The sequence below is a fragment of the Falco biarmicus genome, chromosome 12, assembly GCF_023638135.1.
Source record: "Falco biarmicus isolate bFalBia1 chromosome 12, bFalBia1.pri, whole genome shotgun sequence".
Lineage (NCBI taxonomy): Eukaryota > Metazoa > Chordata > Aves > Falconiformes > Falconidae > Falco > Falco biarmicus.
The window spans coordinates 12,910,236-12,926,712 of NC_079299.1; the positions used below are offsets into that span (position 1 = coordinate 12,910,236).

A 16,477-nucleotide genomic window follows, 5' to 3' on the forward strand; every position below is an offset into this window, starting at 1 on the left:
TCATTATGAGTATTTATTTGTATTACTGCAATGCCTAGGGTGTAGTTCTTCACTGCTGAAAGAATAAAGAGTTATAAATAAATGTTTGTCCTTGCAGAAACGGGAAAGAAATATGTTGGGAATTGAAAGAAGATTAGGAAAGGCTCCCAACAGTCATTACTGCTGGAAAACATCTCAGCACAACAGATGGATCCTCAAGTCAGATAAATCAGGTCACGATGTGAATGGAAATGCTGAAATTCTACAAATTGCACAGATTATTTTTGTCTTGCTGTTCGTATCTTTCCTTGTGTGTCATGAAATTGGCTTTTTAGTACAGTACAGGCTATGAGCGCTCTCATGCAGATCCGATGGCTGTAACAACAGCAAAGCTGCGTAGAAAAAAGGTCTCAGTCACAAGAGGTGGGGAGAGTCTGGTGGGAAGTAGGAGGTAAGAGGGCAGAGCTGAGCAGCAAATGGGTGATGCATAAAGGAGGTAAAGAAATGTACTCGTCTGCATAGAGTTCTCAAATCCAACAAGTCTGCCCTCAGATACCACTCTTATGTGCTGGGAGAAATCCACTTGAGAAGAAGTAGGATGTGTTTGAACTGAGGTGGGGGGGAGGAGGATTGTATTTATTCACAAAAACGCCTTCAGCTAAAGAATTTCTAAGTATTTTGTAACACTGAAGCAATTCCAGGTAAAGCCACTGAGATTTGACCCTTGTCTACATACAGCTATTGCTTAAGTAGGAAGAAAGTATTGAAAAGGAAAAAAAAAAAAAACTTAATTAAAAAAAAATATCGAAGCCCTCAAAAATATTATGCATAAAAAGTGTGTAAGAAATTCTTATGCATGTATTTCTTACCTGTTTTTTCACACAACAGTTTTGCTAGAGCCCACACCAGAATCTATTTAAATGAAAGCGGGCTGGAGAAAGAGAGAATGCAAACAACTCCATTTTTGTCCCTGGTATTCAGAGAAGCAGGTGCTGGGAAATGCCTGGACTCCAGCGGGAACTGAGTGGGTCAGTCCTGCTTGGGATGGACCTCCGGGTGAGATGGTGGCCTCGCTGGAGGCAGCAGCAAAGGTCTCAGATGCTTCTCTGGAGGCAAGCTTTGGTATGCGCTACGTCTCACAGCCTCAACACTGGCTTTAAAGAATTCTGTAAGGCTGTCAGCTGGAGGAGGGCTGTCCAACCAGGCTGTCTTTCAAAAATGTTTAAAATGAATTTGCTCTCCAGAGTCCCTGTGGAAAATAGTTCCACACCTCAAAGCCCTGCACTGTTTTTATAAACTTTCAGCCAGTTAGCTCTCTATTCAGGGCCAGTTTGCACCTAGTTCATGGTGCTGATGTTTCTGTTATTCTCCTGTCTTCACAACCATGTCCCTGGCAGGCATTTATTTTTCAGTCCCTTCTGATGCCTAGCATAATTAATTTTTTTAGACTATGTGGGTTTTTTTAAAGAAGCTCCTTGTTTATTCTGGTGGCAATGAGATGCAAACCAGAGCTAGAGTTTTTGAGGAGACTTTGTTTGCTTGAGCCTTGCATTGTGCAGGCTACGTGAATCCAGCCACCAGATTGCATTGACAACCACTATGGCTGGAGGCAAAGCGGTGCCGCTGCTGCTTTTAGCTGGCCTGGGGAATTACTGTCCCTGAACACGCTCCTTCAGTGGGCTCCTTTGAACAGTTTTCTCCCATGCATCATGTTTTTAGTCCTCCATCTTGCTACTAGGCAAGGCAGCTTGAAACCAGCTGGTTTTCACAGCAGTTCTGGCTGCTTCTTCCCTCCCTGTAGCACGGCTGTGAGCCTGATGTTACCCGCTGCCGCCTCAGCCACAAAACCTGCTCAGCACAGGCTGGCCCAAACAAAGCACCTCCTCCACTGCGGGTCTCTGGGGAAGGGGATATTTGCAAGCCCTACCTAGCGGGTTAGCCACAAAGCAGTCCTGGCTCCTGGCCTAGAAGAGGCTGCCTGGCATTTTCTTCATGTCAGCAGGGCTTGTCGTTCCGAGGGAAGAAGTCAAGCATGGGCCGTGCTCCTTTCTCCACGCTGCTATCGGCAGAGGCTGGGACCAGGCTGGCATTGCATGTCTCCTTGACTCAGGAGAACGGAGAGAGCCTGGCACATCTCCTCAAGCCAGCTGCTTCGTGAACTCTGCCCAGCCCTCCCCATGAGTATTTCTTAGTCACAAGCTTCAGAAGGGGAATTCAGGAGCCCGGCCACTTACCGCTTGGCAACTCAGGGCTTGTCGTGACACAGCCCTTCGTGTCTTTGAAGGTTTGCTTCAGTGTGATGTATGAGACGCTCCATCAAGTTCCCTAGAGACAAGACAGCACAAACTTCCACACTTGTTGAAACCAGACACTCTCAGTAAAACTGTTTCATTGCTTCCATACTTAATCTTTTTGACCCTTTGAACAAACAAGGCGCTACCTGCAGACAGGAAGCAGTTTTTCTGATGCCTTGTCAGTTGAGGCAAAAAGAAAAGAAACATGATGAAGCTACAAATACTGTGGACTAGACTTTTAGTCTTGGTGTTTAGCATTTACTTTGTAAGTAGTTCCAATGAAATAATCTAGACAATTCTATAGTCTAGACCTGCCAAAATATCCCCAACATCTTATTTCCAAACATTAGTTTGAGTATGTGTCAACATAGGTTTTTTCCATCTAAGAAATACTAAAAAATTAGTGCAAGAAATAGCTGTGAAGTTTTAAATACAGGTTATATACATCTAACTTAAAACAGCTATTTATATATATATACGTATATACTTCTTATCATGGTTTTAAATACTTCTGTAAAAAACTTAATGAGTATGTAATTCTCAATACATCTGAATTATCACTTTTCACTAGATTTGCCTGGAAAATGGATTCTCAAATGAGTAACTATTCTTTTGCAATATTGGCCAATAGTCTCTCACTCAGACGGCACGCAGAATGCTGGGCTGCCTGCACTGGTGCTGCCAGCAGATAATGTTCTGGGATACACAAATGAGTCTGCTAGTGCTTATACTAATTGTGACTTCCATATTTCTACTAAAAAATCATACTATAGTGTTGTTAAAGTAACTAATTAGATAGAAATGCTTAAGTGTTTCTTTCTTCCAGACCTGAAAAAGTTGCAATTTCTGTACTGATAGAACCTATGAATATACTAGCAAACCTTTTCCAGTAACTTGTGTTCACATTCTACATTACAATGAATGGAACACGCTTCTGTTCCAAAACAGTTTTGAATTTCTCCTATTATGAATATATATTAGGAAATGAACATTCAAAAAAGGTGCACGGAAACAGCAGCAGCTGTGTGTGTGTATAGATACAAAGGTATGTATTTAGAACTATAAATAACATCCAAATATTTACCTGACCAAACTCTTCCAGACTTGCTGTTCTCAGACTGAATTTTCTTGTTTCACATCATGCTTGAGCCCAAGATTCAATTACTTGTTTTGTATTACAAAGGTAATGATAAATCTTTAAGGGAAAGTAATTGTCTGGAACTTCTTTAGCAGCCTCCTCTGAAGTCATGTTCCTAACCTATCATTTTGGTTTGACAAAAGTTAAGTACTTGGAGGAAAGAAAACATTAGGGACTGGGGTATCAATAACTGATCTCTGAAAAATGTCACTAAGGAAGCATTTTCAGACTGAAATTGAAGTTTAAATGTCCTTGTTTTGATTAACACTGTTTATTCAAGCAATGCTGCGTGCTATGGACCAACAGCTAATACAGGAACGCACTTACATGCCAGTTTGAAGTGCATCAAGAAGTGCACATCTGTGAGACACAACAGCCTAGTGGTAGTCTCTCCATTTCTAGATTTGCCGGTGTCCATCAACATACTTAGAAAATGACAATGTTTATAGCTTTTGGCTAGCAGAACAAAGGCATTTCTGTAGTTCTTACAGGCTGAACCATCTGCAGTCCCAGGACTAGGGGATGCTAAAGGGATTGATTCATCATTACCAGGATATGTGGAGAAGAAAGATTAACTGCAAAATCAAGTTCTGTACTAAGATGGATGTGTTAAAATTAAGATACGCGAGAGCCTCATCTGATCGCATCCCTTTAACAATAGGTATTAAAAATTATGTATGTTAAAGCAAGACTAAGGGTCTTTTCTTTAAATAATTTTATGATGCTGTCAAGGCAAAGAAGAAACAATTCAAAACAAATATATGAAATGCAAAATCCAATTCAGTCAAAAAGTATACATTAACAGAAGTAAACAAAACTGAAAGTTGTGAAGAATATACAAAAATTCCCTTTTCCCCCTCCCCTTTTAAATTAAACATGCTGAAAACAACTTGGATAAAAGGTTTCTCTGGTCAAAACCAGTCAAGACTCAAGTGAAATCTCAAGTACTTCTCGTGGCAATGATGCAGTTATTGACAGTTTAGCTAGTATGCATTTTCTGTTAGAGGCACATATATGATGGTAGGGCCATATAAATATTTTGTAGTTTTAAAATAGAACTCTAAGCTGATTCTTAGGCAAGATAAACCATGCTTTCTTACAAAATATTACAAGCTAAGGAATGGTTTTGGAAGCTTAGAACTACTATGTATACTTGATGTACAGATAGCGGTTGCTTCACCACCACTAACAGGCCATTGTAAAACTACTATTCTGTAAGGCTGCTACTTTTTTTTTCTTTTTCATTTAGCAGGACTGAAGAAATAGGGCTTAACTCACTGTGCACTTTATGCACGACAACATGCAATTTCAGAACTGGAATACAGCACCTCATCTTCCCATTTTACTGACTCCCTCTGTCAACACCGCACTTACGCAGCAGCAGGGTGCTGTAAATAAAGATCATAGAACCACAAAGTCTGTTGTTTGGTAGACAGATAAAATAGCTAGTAGGATGTAACAGAACATCTCTCCCCTGAAGTTTCAGACTGCAGTAGAGCAGTCACATTCTGTAATACTTTGAGCGCTTACTGTACACCTTCAGAAGTATACACAAAGCACTTATTTTATCCATCTCAAGTTAAAAGTGTTTACAGGAGCATCCTTTCACATCTTTTCAGATTGTGAAGGTTTAGTATTTATACAGCCTTTATAGATTTGTTAACTTCAATCAAATATATTAGGAGAGCACTAAATGTTCATTAGGAGACTCCTTTTCCTTCAGACTTCTCACTTGAAATAAAGACAACTTACAAATTTTACCCATATGAACAGAACCCAGCTCACAATTTTATCATAGCCTAGGATTCACCTCAGTCTGCTGAACTGTTCAGTTTACAAACTCCTTTAAACTAACTTTTTGTCCCCATTACCTCATGAGTCCTCTTCTCCCATGCTCCCCATAAGATATAGCACACTGCTGTCTGCAACTAGAGAACTACAAAAAAATGAGAAGTTTGGTATTTGATCTTTCCATGCCATCTTAGCTTGTACTACTGGCAGGTAATTTCAGGTTCTGCCCAGATGACAGAAAGCAGCAAACCAGTTCTAATAGAGGCTCACTGTCGTTTGCGTATCGGTGCCCCTTCCCCCACCTTGATCTGAAAAACTCAGCAACGAGGTACTGTAGTAATTGGCAAATTCCACAGTGATACATAAAGATTATAGCAGCAACTTGTGTAAGAACAGTAAACTATTCTTTGACTGGTATTCTTCAATTAAAAAAATCCAGTCATACACTGTAATTCACAATTTAAATATCGAATAGAATCATTTAATGGCATACTGGGGATGAAGTCCCACAGTTTATGAATCAATACGTTTACACCAGGATTTCTCGCTCTGCGCCGAGCTGCCTCTGCAGTCAGTCCCAGCAACTGACTCTTTCCTGCTCGGGGATCAGGCTCCAGTTGGGCGAAGGCTTGTCAGTTGCCAGCCAGTCAAAGTCATCCACCAGGTTCCAGTTGTTTCTGTTTCTGTCCAGCCCAGAAGACTCGAAATCTCTCTCGATACCAGGGTAGCTCCACGCGTAGGGGGCGAAGAAGACTTTAGTGCAGTCCTCGATTATGGCGCGGCTGGTCACCTGCACGTAGAAGCGGCTGTCGCGGGTGCGATGGGTGCGGAGCTGCTGGCAGGCCAGCACCAGGACACACTCGCTGCAGCCGTCCACCAGCACGGAGGTGGAAACGGGCCCGCAGAGCACGGTGCAGTCCCGGCAGTCCCGCACCCGCAGCGTGTTGGCGTTGCCGCGGAGCCGCACCCGGCAGCCGCGCAGCTCGGACAGCACCACGTCGCGCTGCAGCAGCTCGGTGGGGCCGAGCTCCAGCTCCTGGCCCTGGGCGCCGCTGAACCCGCACAGCGGCGGCCCGCTCGGCTCCCCTTCGGCGGTCCCGGGGCGGGGGGGCGGCGCGGCGGCGGCAGGCCAGGCGGGCTCGGCGGGGCGCGGCTCGCTGCCCGGAGCTGCTTCTTTCTTCAGGGCCCGGAAAGCGAATTTCTTCTTGGGCTGTAGCTGCTGGCGCCGGGCCGCCAGGTCCCCCTGCAGCCGCGCCACGGCCTCCTGCCCTTGCCGCACCTCGTAGGGCGCCAGGAACCGCACGCTCTCGGTCAGCAGCTTCTGCAGCCCTTGCAGGCGGGCGGCCGCCTCCTCCAGCGGCCCCGCCGCCAGCAGCGCCTCCACGGCCTCCCGCTCCCGGGCGAAGGCTGCGACGAAGAACTCGCTCCGCTCCTCCTTCACCACCTGCGCCTCCTTCTTCTGCCGCTGCCGCTCCACGCCCTGCTGCCGCTCCGCTTCCCGCCGCTGCAGCCGCTCCGGCAGCACCGCGACGGCGGCCACCTCGGGCTGCAGGGGAGCCACGAAGGCGGCCGGCGCCCGCAGCTGCTCGCCGGGCACCGCCGCCTCTCCCGCTGCCTCCATCTTGCCTCCTCGCTTCCCCTCCGGTCACTAAGCGGCCCGCTGATTGGCTGCCAGCAGCCCCGGTTGCGTCGCCGCCGCCGATTGGCGGGCTGGGGGGCTGCAGCGGGAGGGGAGGGAAGGAGGGCCGGAGGGAGGGGTCTCCTGTGGTTTTAAAGGGGCCGGCGCCTCTCCGCGGGATGGGGTGAGTGCTGGCGGCAGGTGCCGCGCGCCGCGTTAGCCCGCTTCCCAAATTAGCAGCCGCCCTGTAAATAACCCCCCGCCCTCCCCGCCGTGCGCGTCCGCGCGTAAGTCCCTGCTCCTTCTCCCCCAGGCCGCGCCGGCCGTTGGGCCGTTGGTCCTGAGGGCGGCCCCGGCACCTCGCGGCCCGTCCTACAGGCGGCGGAGCCAGAGCCGGGCCGGGGGCGCCGTCTCCCCGCCGCGGGGCTTGGGGCAGGGCGGCTCCGCGGCGGGGCCCGGGCGGGGCGGGCGGCTACCTCAGGCGGGCTGCGGGTGGCGGTTCTCCGCCCGCCGTTAAAAATACGGGCGGGCCGCGCGGGCCCTGCCTCAGCCGGGCGTGTCTGCCGTGGGCCCCGGCTGCCCGCCCCGTGGCCCGGCGTGGTGCCCGCTGCCCCCGGGCCGGGTGGGCGCGGGGCTGCGGCCGCCTGCGGGGCCGGTGCCTTCGGCAGGCTCTGTAAGCGCGGGGTTCTCGGGAGCCTGCCCTGCCGCTGTCCTCTTCCGCGGTGGTGAAAAGGGCTGTCGGTACCCGCGGGCAGCTGCGGAGGTGCTGCCAGGCGGGCTGGGTTGAGATGACGGGTTGATTTATTGTTTCCTTCCAGAAGAGGGTTCAGTTCTTGAGGGAAGAGGCGACAGCAGTGCCAGACGGTGGCTGTGCCCGGGAGAGGTCTGTGTGGGGAATCCGCAGAGGCCCATGTGGAAGCATGACAAGGAAGGCTTGCTTTACATGTTTTAAGTTTTTTTTTAATTTGAGATGTGTTCTAAGTAAATCTACAGCAGGAACTAGAAATGAAGTACACTTGGCTACAGAGCAGAAAAGTGACTGCTCTTCTGATGTATTTTTTTGTGAAGAGCTTTTCTATTCCATGGAACGTTAATTTTTGCAAAGGAAGTTAACACAAAGCACTCCTTTTAGAAACACAGGAAAATAAATTTAAATTCCTGTCCAGTTCTAAGAATACCATTTCCCTTCCCTCGGCATTTCAGTTACCTATAATAAGTTAACACAGGACCTAAAACTATCCATTGAAACCAAAAGGTGGTAAACCCAAAGTAGACATTCTGAATTTACCGTTCTCTATTTGGTGATAGCGTGAGTATTCTGTGTAATGTTCCTGTCTGAAAGCATGGATTGTTACACTACTTCAGGTGAGCCTTTGAAAGTAGCCATTGTTTTCTGTTTCCTGGGAAATAGGGTTTAATTTCTGTGTTAAGACATAACATCGTTCGAGGGTAGGAAGTACCTGAACCTTATATATAATCATGCCAGCCCAATTAGGATGACAGAAGAAAGGCAGTGAAATGCCTTTAATCCTTGTAACACATAAAAGACTTGCACTAAACCACATAATATTCTCTCCTTATAGCTGTTACAATATAAAATTGGGGGATTTCAAGGGATTGTTGTACAACAGTAGTATGCCAGAGTAGGTTAGGTGCAGGGCAGCAGGATGGATGGGTAACGTTACGCTCTATCTGCAATGTTAATGTATCCAGAATTTTGCTTCTACAACATCAGATTTTGAGTCTTAAAAATTAAAACCTCTTACCTCGTAGAAAGGGAGAATGCTTCATCGTGAAAAAGGAGCAATACCTTGAAATAGTCTTGCTTGATTTCTTTTTCCCTACCAATGTGTTTAAATGAGGCATTTAGTAAGTCTTAGGCAATTTTGCTAATAAATAGCCAAGTCCACTCCTGCAGTAATTGCAGTAATGGTACGTTAGGCAGGAATATGATGCAATTATTTCACTGTAAGAAATAAATAAATCCTTATTTCCTTCTTGTTTCATAGAAAGATTCATTTTATATAGCATGCTTTTTTGCCTTACGCTCCCACTATGAGTGTAGGTAATACAGATAGTAACAGTGAGTGCTTATCCCATGCATGAGAATATTGACAGAAACAGGCTTTTGCTGCTTTGCAGTATGCACAAATGTTATCAAAATATGGCTTTGGTATTGTTATACAGATGTGACCTGGCAGATGTACTGCAGTGGGTAAAACAACTTTATGTATGAAAAGATTACAAAAAAATACTAGTGTGCACAGCTCAAAATATATGTTAAATATTTTATGCTGCAGTATAATGGTAACTTTTTATTGCATTTGGGCACTTAGAAAGCTAGGTGTTCTAAATTGTTTTTTCTAGAGGTGGTTGGAGGTTTAAGTTAGAAGCAAAGTAACCCCAGATACAAGAAGCTGAAGTGTATGACCATAATGAAAAACTAAAAAGGGAGAAGTAAAATTCTTCCAACTCTCTCATTTTGATGTTCCAAAATTGCTTTCCACACTTACAATCTGAGGTTTTGGTATAATTGATACTGGTGTGTGTATATATATATATATATATATATTGTGATAATACAAAGACTGACAATTTTCTTCCTGAATTTGCTGGCAGCAACTTCTGTGTTTCAAAGCTGCCTAGTGTGCTCCATTATAAGCCATACAGAATGGAAGACTTAAAATATCCCAAGCAGTAACCACCTGGATAAAATGTAAGCCTTCTAGCTCAGGCTTGGACTCATTTTGGTAAGCTGCAACAAGTAGTTTAGCTGTTTGAGGATATTCGATAGAAGTAAGGTATATAGTTCTGCCCGTGCTATAATTTTTTTCTGTTCCCCGTCCCCCCTGGCCCAGACGTGCTTTAGTTCCTCTCTGGGTTTAAAGCAGATAGCAGTCATTTCAGTAAGACCTTTTGCTGGTTGCTTGGACTGTGCAGTGTCATTTGTTTTATGTGAAGTCGCAGGTTGCACTTGCTTACTTGGATCTAGTGCTGTGAAACTCCGAAACATAAGCTCTGTTTATTGCTTTTGAATGCTATCTACCTAAAACATTTTGTACTGACTTAAACTAGCTCAACAGCATTAACTCAGCTTTTTGAGGTGAGATGTATTGCATAATTCAGGTGAAGCTTCAAGATCCTGTCTCATTCCATCATTATTTTAATAAGAGTGGGCAGTAGAAGTGAGATCCACAGAAGCAACTGGCTGTCTGGCCTCGCAGTAGTGGATTGTTAAACCCGAGGTTCCTGGGATTGTGGAAGTCAAGAACCTCATAGTTGTGGTGTGATCTCAAAATGTAGATTTGCACTCTCTAAAGCAAAGGAAGGAGTAAATACAGTTATTCCTTATTGTTGGTACATATTCCCAACACTGACATTTTGTATTCCAAAGCGTGTAATGTATGTACATTGGACCGTTGCATACAAAAATGCTATTTTGTCTTTTAGGTGTGTCTTCAAGAAAAGCAGCAATCCATGTCTCTTGTGTGGAGCTCTTATCTGATAGATGTGATCTCTGCCAGTTAGACTGAGTTTCTCCAGGAGAGATTAGCAAATGAATGTAATTACTTCTGGCTACAAAGTAGGTACTTCAGTGGCTTGCACAAGCATTGTATTCTACAGCTGGCTTTAGTAAGCGCTCTTTGAACTCCTCTGGCACGGTGATCAGGCAGTACAGATGCAAGCTGTATTACAGTTCATTTAAGGTACTGTAGACTGTACATTTTTCACGGTGGAATGGGGTTTCAGTAAAACTGACTGTCAAGTCACTATCTCTGTTCTTTTCTTGGGAAAAAAGTAAATTCCTTTAAGTTTGGCATACTGATTGTTTTTAAAAAAGCTTTTTGGACTAAAATGTTGTGCTTTATCTATTTGGCCATATGGAAAGGCAAGACAATGTAAAATATGTGTGTTTTTTAATTACTAATTAGAGAGTTAGAGCTAAAACTATAAAACTTACTTGGTGCATCTTAATTGCTCTGAGTAATGCAAAAGCTTTGAAATGCAATCCTTGGGAATGCTTAAGTTACTAATTATATTCCAACCAGTCAAGGTTCACTTGTTTTGAAACCAGTGTGAGCTGGTCCTTTCCGAGGACCTGGTATTTCCAGTGACAAAGATGGAGAAACAAATTTATTTCTATGAAAATGAGTTACTCTCCAAAACCAAGGACAGACTTCAAAGCATAACATTTTATGACAAGAGGCGCTTCAAGATTAATAAAGCAAGGCCCACATATACCACACACAAAAGCTCAAGAGTGGAAGTGCACTTAGGTTTAGCTCAGGTCTAGCTGCTAACTGGTATTTAGAATCCTAACTTGCTAATTGACATTAAGTTAAATTCCAAAGACCAGTATGTAAGCTACAGATGCTGTCTTATGGACTCTCCCTTTGAGGTACTTATTCTATTAGTTCTAGAATTCCTAAGAGATTTTTTCAGTGCCTTTAGACTTCAGGTGCTTTTACCAATTTTAAGGCATTTCAGGAAACCATGTTTGGTTATTGGACTAGCCAGTTCAATGGATCACCTAGGTTCAACAGTATATCAGAGTTTTCAGTTTTGGAATTGTGAATCTTAATTGCAAACATATTAAATTTATTTTTCTGAATAATTTAAATATAATTAACTCGAAGTCATTGTATCCAAGTTTACTGATTCTCTGTTAGCTCTCCTGTATTATATTCATTAGTTAACAAACCATATTCTTTTTGCCTTTTACTCATCTTACGAAAAAATCTGTCAGCAATCATTTTGAAGGAGGACTGCCTCTTGTTATTATTAGCATTTGTTCTTTAGTCTAAATCCGAGAGAATAAATTCCATTCAAATTGATACACTTTCTAGCGATAATACTAAGATTTATTTTACAGCAGTCTTTATTCATATCCAGATCTTAACCAGCTGGTTTCTAGTAGGGTCCCAGGAATACCCAAGTAAAACCATTCTTTCTCAAAAGCTGTGACTTGCTGCTTTATTCAAAATGTCTCTTCTGTTCCTCCATTTTGTCTTGTCCAAGTATGGCTTAGTACGTTTGTGTTTCTTTTCTGAACATGAATGCTTTTGGTTGCAGTGGAACGCTTACCATTCCACTGTGTTTCTATTATCCCTGTAACACCTTGTTTCATGTTTCAGGCCTCCATTTTTTGCTTAGGTTCCTTCTATTAGTATTTATTTGATTTTTTTTTTTAAATACTTCACAGAACCCCAGCTGCATTTGGAACGGTCCTTTTGTTAGTTTCGTTGCCTGGCTACTGTTTTTAATTGCTACTTCTTTTAAAAAAAAAAAAACAAAAACTTTTGTCCATCTACTCATTAACATACTCCTGTATTTCTGTATCCTCACTTAGCTGATTTTTTCCCCCCATTCATCTATGCTAACCACATTAACTGTGCATATTATAGAAGCTTCTCCCAATTTCTGCCATATTTTTTTGTTTAATTTTCTTATATACATTTTGGCATTGTTAGTTGTTGAAGATGATTTTTCCAGATACCATAGTAAAGTTCTGTCTCCAGAGGTGTGTTTTTCCAATACATTTCAGTGGCTTAGTATCTTAATATTACTCTAAATTGGAAATGAGAGCTATTAATCTTTCAAACTTAATTCTCCTTTTTAAGGTACTCTAAGCTGAAGAATATGAGAGACTATTTAAACAACCTAGAGCATGATACAGTTTATCTTGGTCTGTTCCAGTAATAATTTTGCATTGTCTTTTGTTTCAATGGGAGGACCAGTCACCACATTTTCTCTGGTTTTACTTGATTGTTCTCCATGGACCAGATCCACATCTCAGAAAACCACAGTTCTCCAAAATCTGTTCTTCGGATTCATCACAGAACAGCCCTGTTGGCCTTCACACCATGTCCACTCATAGAAACCTGTCTGCCTTCTAGTATTGGTGTAAATCTCTTGTTCTGAGGTTCGCTCTTCATTACCTCCTCTTACTACCAACGTCCTAAACAATCACTCCTTAAGGTACATATTGGTTAGATAGTCCTATGTTTGGTATGATGATTGATACTGGAGTGATACAGCTTCCTAAATTACATCATGCAGTTATGACCCTGCTTCTGTAAGTACTGTTTTGTGTAAGTCAGTCATGGTATCAAGCTGAAATTTGTAACTTTTAGGAGATTTTTACAGGTGATTTATCAAAGTATTGGTGGCAACTATTCAAAATTTGCAGTTGATATGGATATTGAACTGAATTTTTAATGTGGTATGTTGCATTTATATTCCAAGTTAAAGACCTTGTCTCCTGTCATGCCACTGTATTTGAGTGCCGTACTTTTCGAGTGTTGTGACCTCTCCATCTTTCTAGTGCTTGTACCTTTTAATGTTGACCTGTTTGTTTCTGTGCCTTCAAGCTTAAGAGTTATTTATTCTTATCTAAATTAGTAATTAAGAAAGCAGTATGTAGTTGGATAAATGGTGTGCCTGGTGATAAGCTGACACAAGAAACATGTTAAGGGATGGAGAGAGAAAGAAGCATGGGAGGGAGAAGTACCATCAATAGAGCTGCAGCACTCTGTCTGAGGGAGCAAGGCTGCAGTGGAGTAAATGGTGTTCTTTTCCATCCAATATACCTCAGAATGCAGCGAGTTGAGGTTACAAAACTACTTTTCACTCAAGAATATTGGGATGTCTGTGGCGTTAATCCCTTTAATGCAAATAGCTTAGTCCTTAAATTCTTTCTTATGAATCTGCTGCTGCTTGATCTTCTTTTGGGGTACTAATTTATAATTAATTGCACAAGAATTAGAATGCTTGCGAGGCAGACCTGGAAAACTGGGCTGAGTAATAATAAAGTTACTTGATCTAGGAGAAACATGGAGACAGAATGAATGGGGAGGGTGTTTTGTACCCCCTTATTTTCATCGTCTCAATATCTAAGCCTAGTTTTCACTTCTCCACAATCTGACATTTCAGGGCTACGTGTCTTAGCTCACTCCAAATGTCATTTGGTGTCTCTGAACACCTATGAGAGTGGTAGTTGTTAAATAGCATGGTCACAGTTTGACAGCTGATGTCAAAATATAGCCAAGTAGTATGTTGTGTGATGGGTGCGCATGATGTTCCCAGTAGCTATTCTTAAGAATTATTATGCCAACGTCTGTCTTCTCAAGATTTCTGCTATTCCTTTTTGACACTGGTCTTGCCTTGCCTTTCATGCTTATTTCCCCTTACTCCTTCTGAAGCTGCTACAGGAAAATCAATGAGAAAATGAATGAATGTGATTGAGGAAGCTAAGTAGAGACAGCAACCGAATGTGCATTGTATTTAATTTGGAGAATAGGACTGGTTGAGGGGAACAGCTGTCGGCAGGTGACCTTGGGGTAGAATTTTGACATATTAGGGTCTTTTGTGTTAATGCAGTAAGGCAGTGAGAAGAGGGGCAACCTCCTGGGGCAATGACATTCAGTTCAGAAACACCATGTGATCCTCTTAAAAAAGCACGAGTACCTTACGGCAAAAAGCAGTATTTCTTTACAAACATGGTCTGGAAAATTCTGTAATACACCAGAAAGTGATAACACTACAGCTGAAGACTGCCTTCAAACTTCTTACTATTGAAGGTAACATTAAGTGTGTACTTCAATCTGACCTATAAAGTCACATCCAACCCTTGATTATTTAAGTAACCGTTTTTACCTGAGCCAGTTTTGTTTCTTAACAGATACAGTTAATATAGAAACATACACAGATTTACTTTTGCAGCGGGTACAGTGTGTTCTGGTTTGGGTTTGTCCACTCAGTGACAATGTAAAGGGTTTTCATTGTTAAACTCATTGACTTGTTTAGATCTGGAGAAATCCAGTTGCTTCAGGGCGCTTCATTGTATAGATGTTAGCTCTCCTTTCCTTTTTGTTCTGTCCCTGCTTAGCAAGGTTATCTCCAGTGCTGCTGAGAAACATCCTTCAGGGAAAGTAAGCATAAATTATGGTACATTCATGGACAATTTACATAGGCTTCCTTGTGTTTCTTATGATAAGGGAGACTATTCTAAATCATTTGTCCTCTTTCCTCCTATTCCTTCTTTGTATTGCCTGCTTCCTATTTGTGGTTTCTGTAGGACTGGGAGAATAATAACGTACTGATCAGATGTTCTGCCTCGCAACCTCTGCAGCACAGTTCCTTCCTGTTAACCAAATCAGAAGAACGCTCATGGTGCCCCTCCAGCTCACAAGTTATTACTTGAGCAATGTTCTCTGAAGCCAGTGATGCCATGTAGGCTTCCATGCTTCAGTTCAGGGCAGAGTCTGGCCCCTTGAAGCATTTGCTGAAGTTAGGGACCTTGCATTTGACCTTGTTGGTTTTTCTAATGCTAGTGTCAGGAGTATAGGCTATAATAGCAATTAGGGCCCTGAGCTCTTTGACACATCCATATGGTTGGTTGTTCAGGTCCGTACTGTACTTACAAAAAGTGAAGTTAATATATTGGCTGATGTGCTAGGCAGCACCATGCTTGTGTTCCATATGCCTGGACTGCATAAAGGATCTGTAGGACTCATGCTAAGGCCTGTTTGCCAGGGCCCAGCATTGCCATTTAGGGAGTGATTTGAAACTTCACCTAAATTTTCTGCTGTGGGCATGCATATAAACGGGAATTGTGGGCGAGTCTTGGCTTTGGCGAAGGTTTGGAATCAGGCTTAACCTTTGTTTCCCATATTATAATATGAATCGGTTGATCACTTAAAAAATAACGTAACCAGATTCTAATTGAAAACAATGCTGACTTTTTTTTAAAATACAAAAAATCTGGCCAGCTTCTTTGAGAAGGTCCACTTAGTACACTGGCCATAACAGTTTTCATGTAATTGTATTTAAACTCTAAAAACTTTGTGTTTTTTCGAGCTGTGAAGCTAATAAAGAATGCGCTACTAATTCCTTGTCTCTAAGGAATTTTAACAAAGTTATGTTTTCTTAGGAAAAAATAGAAAAGGCTGCTGTGTGCAAGTCCTTGGGAATTACGATTACTGGCAGAAAAAGGGTCTGAAAGAGATTTCTTGTTTTAAAAGCAGTACCATTCATATTTCTACATGCTAAGAATCAAGCTCTGATTTCAATCAAAATGGTTTTGTTTTAAATAAACTAGGCTTCTGTGAATCACCTGAATAAAGATTTTTAAAATTAATTTTGAATGAAGAAAGTGAGTATTGTTAGTTTTGTATAACCAAAAAGCTTTGAACAGAATTATTATATTAATGCTTTTAGCCAAAATGAATTGTAGAATTGTCAGTGAGCTCTCGGTGCTACATGCTTTGACTTCAAATTAGCGTTTTTAGGTTACCCAAAACTTTGTATAAGCAGCTGAAATTCACGGCATGTGTTTTGACCAACGGTCGTAAGAAAAATAATGCATCTAAAAATACTGCAACCTGTAAGAGGATCTTGTCTTTTTCAAGGTGACCTTTTTCTGGGGAGCCCCCGCCCACCCCAAGTGTGTAAGTGGTTTGCAACTTCAGTGTCAAGACCAGCCAAGCTGTTAAAATGAACGTTCTTCGTGGGAAAAAAACTTTATTTTTTTTTACCTTTCTGTCACCCAAAACACACCCCAACTTTTAACCGAAAGTAAACGGCTCAGGCACTTACAGATATCCTGACCTGCAGCTTTCTCACAAAAAAAAAAAAAAAAAAAAAAAGGCAGTTAAA

General features: G+C 42.6%; 2 protein-coding genes across 2 annotated transcripts in view; one reads left to right on the plus strand and one right to left on the minus strand.

Annotated features, from left to right (window-relative positions):
* Positions 1–5,654: 5,654 nt before the first annotated feature.
* On the minus strand, positions 5,655–6,877 carry TBCC (tubulin folding cofactor C). Its single transcript, XM_056356744.1, has one exon. The coding sequence runs from the start codon at positions 6,821–6,823 to the stop codon at positions 5,774–5,776; it is 1,050 nt and encodes a 349-aa protein (XP_056212719.1). The 5' UTR covers positions 6,824–6,877; the 3' UTR covers positions 5,655–5,773.
* Positions 6,878–6,959: 82 nt separating this feature from the next.
* BICRAL (BICRA like chromatin remodeling complex associated protein) overlaps positions 6,960–16,477 on the plus strand; it is a 46,011-nt gene continuing 36,493 nt past the window's right edge. The window contains exon 1 of the mRNA XM_056356738.1: positions 6,960–7,004. The gene's annotated coding sequence lies outside the window, so the exon portion shown is untranslated. The remainder of the gene's footprint in view (positions 7,005–16,477) is intronic.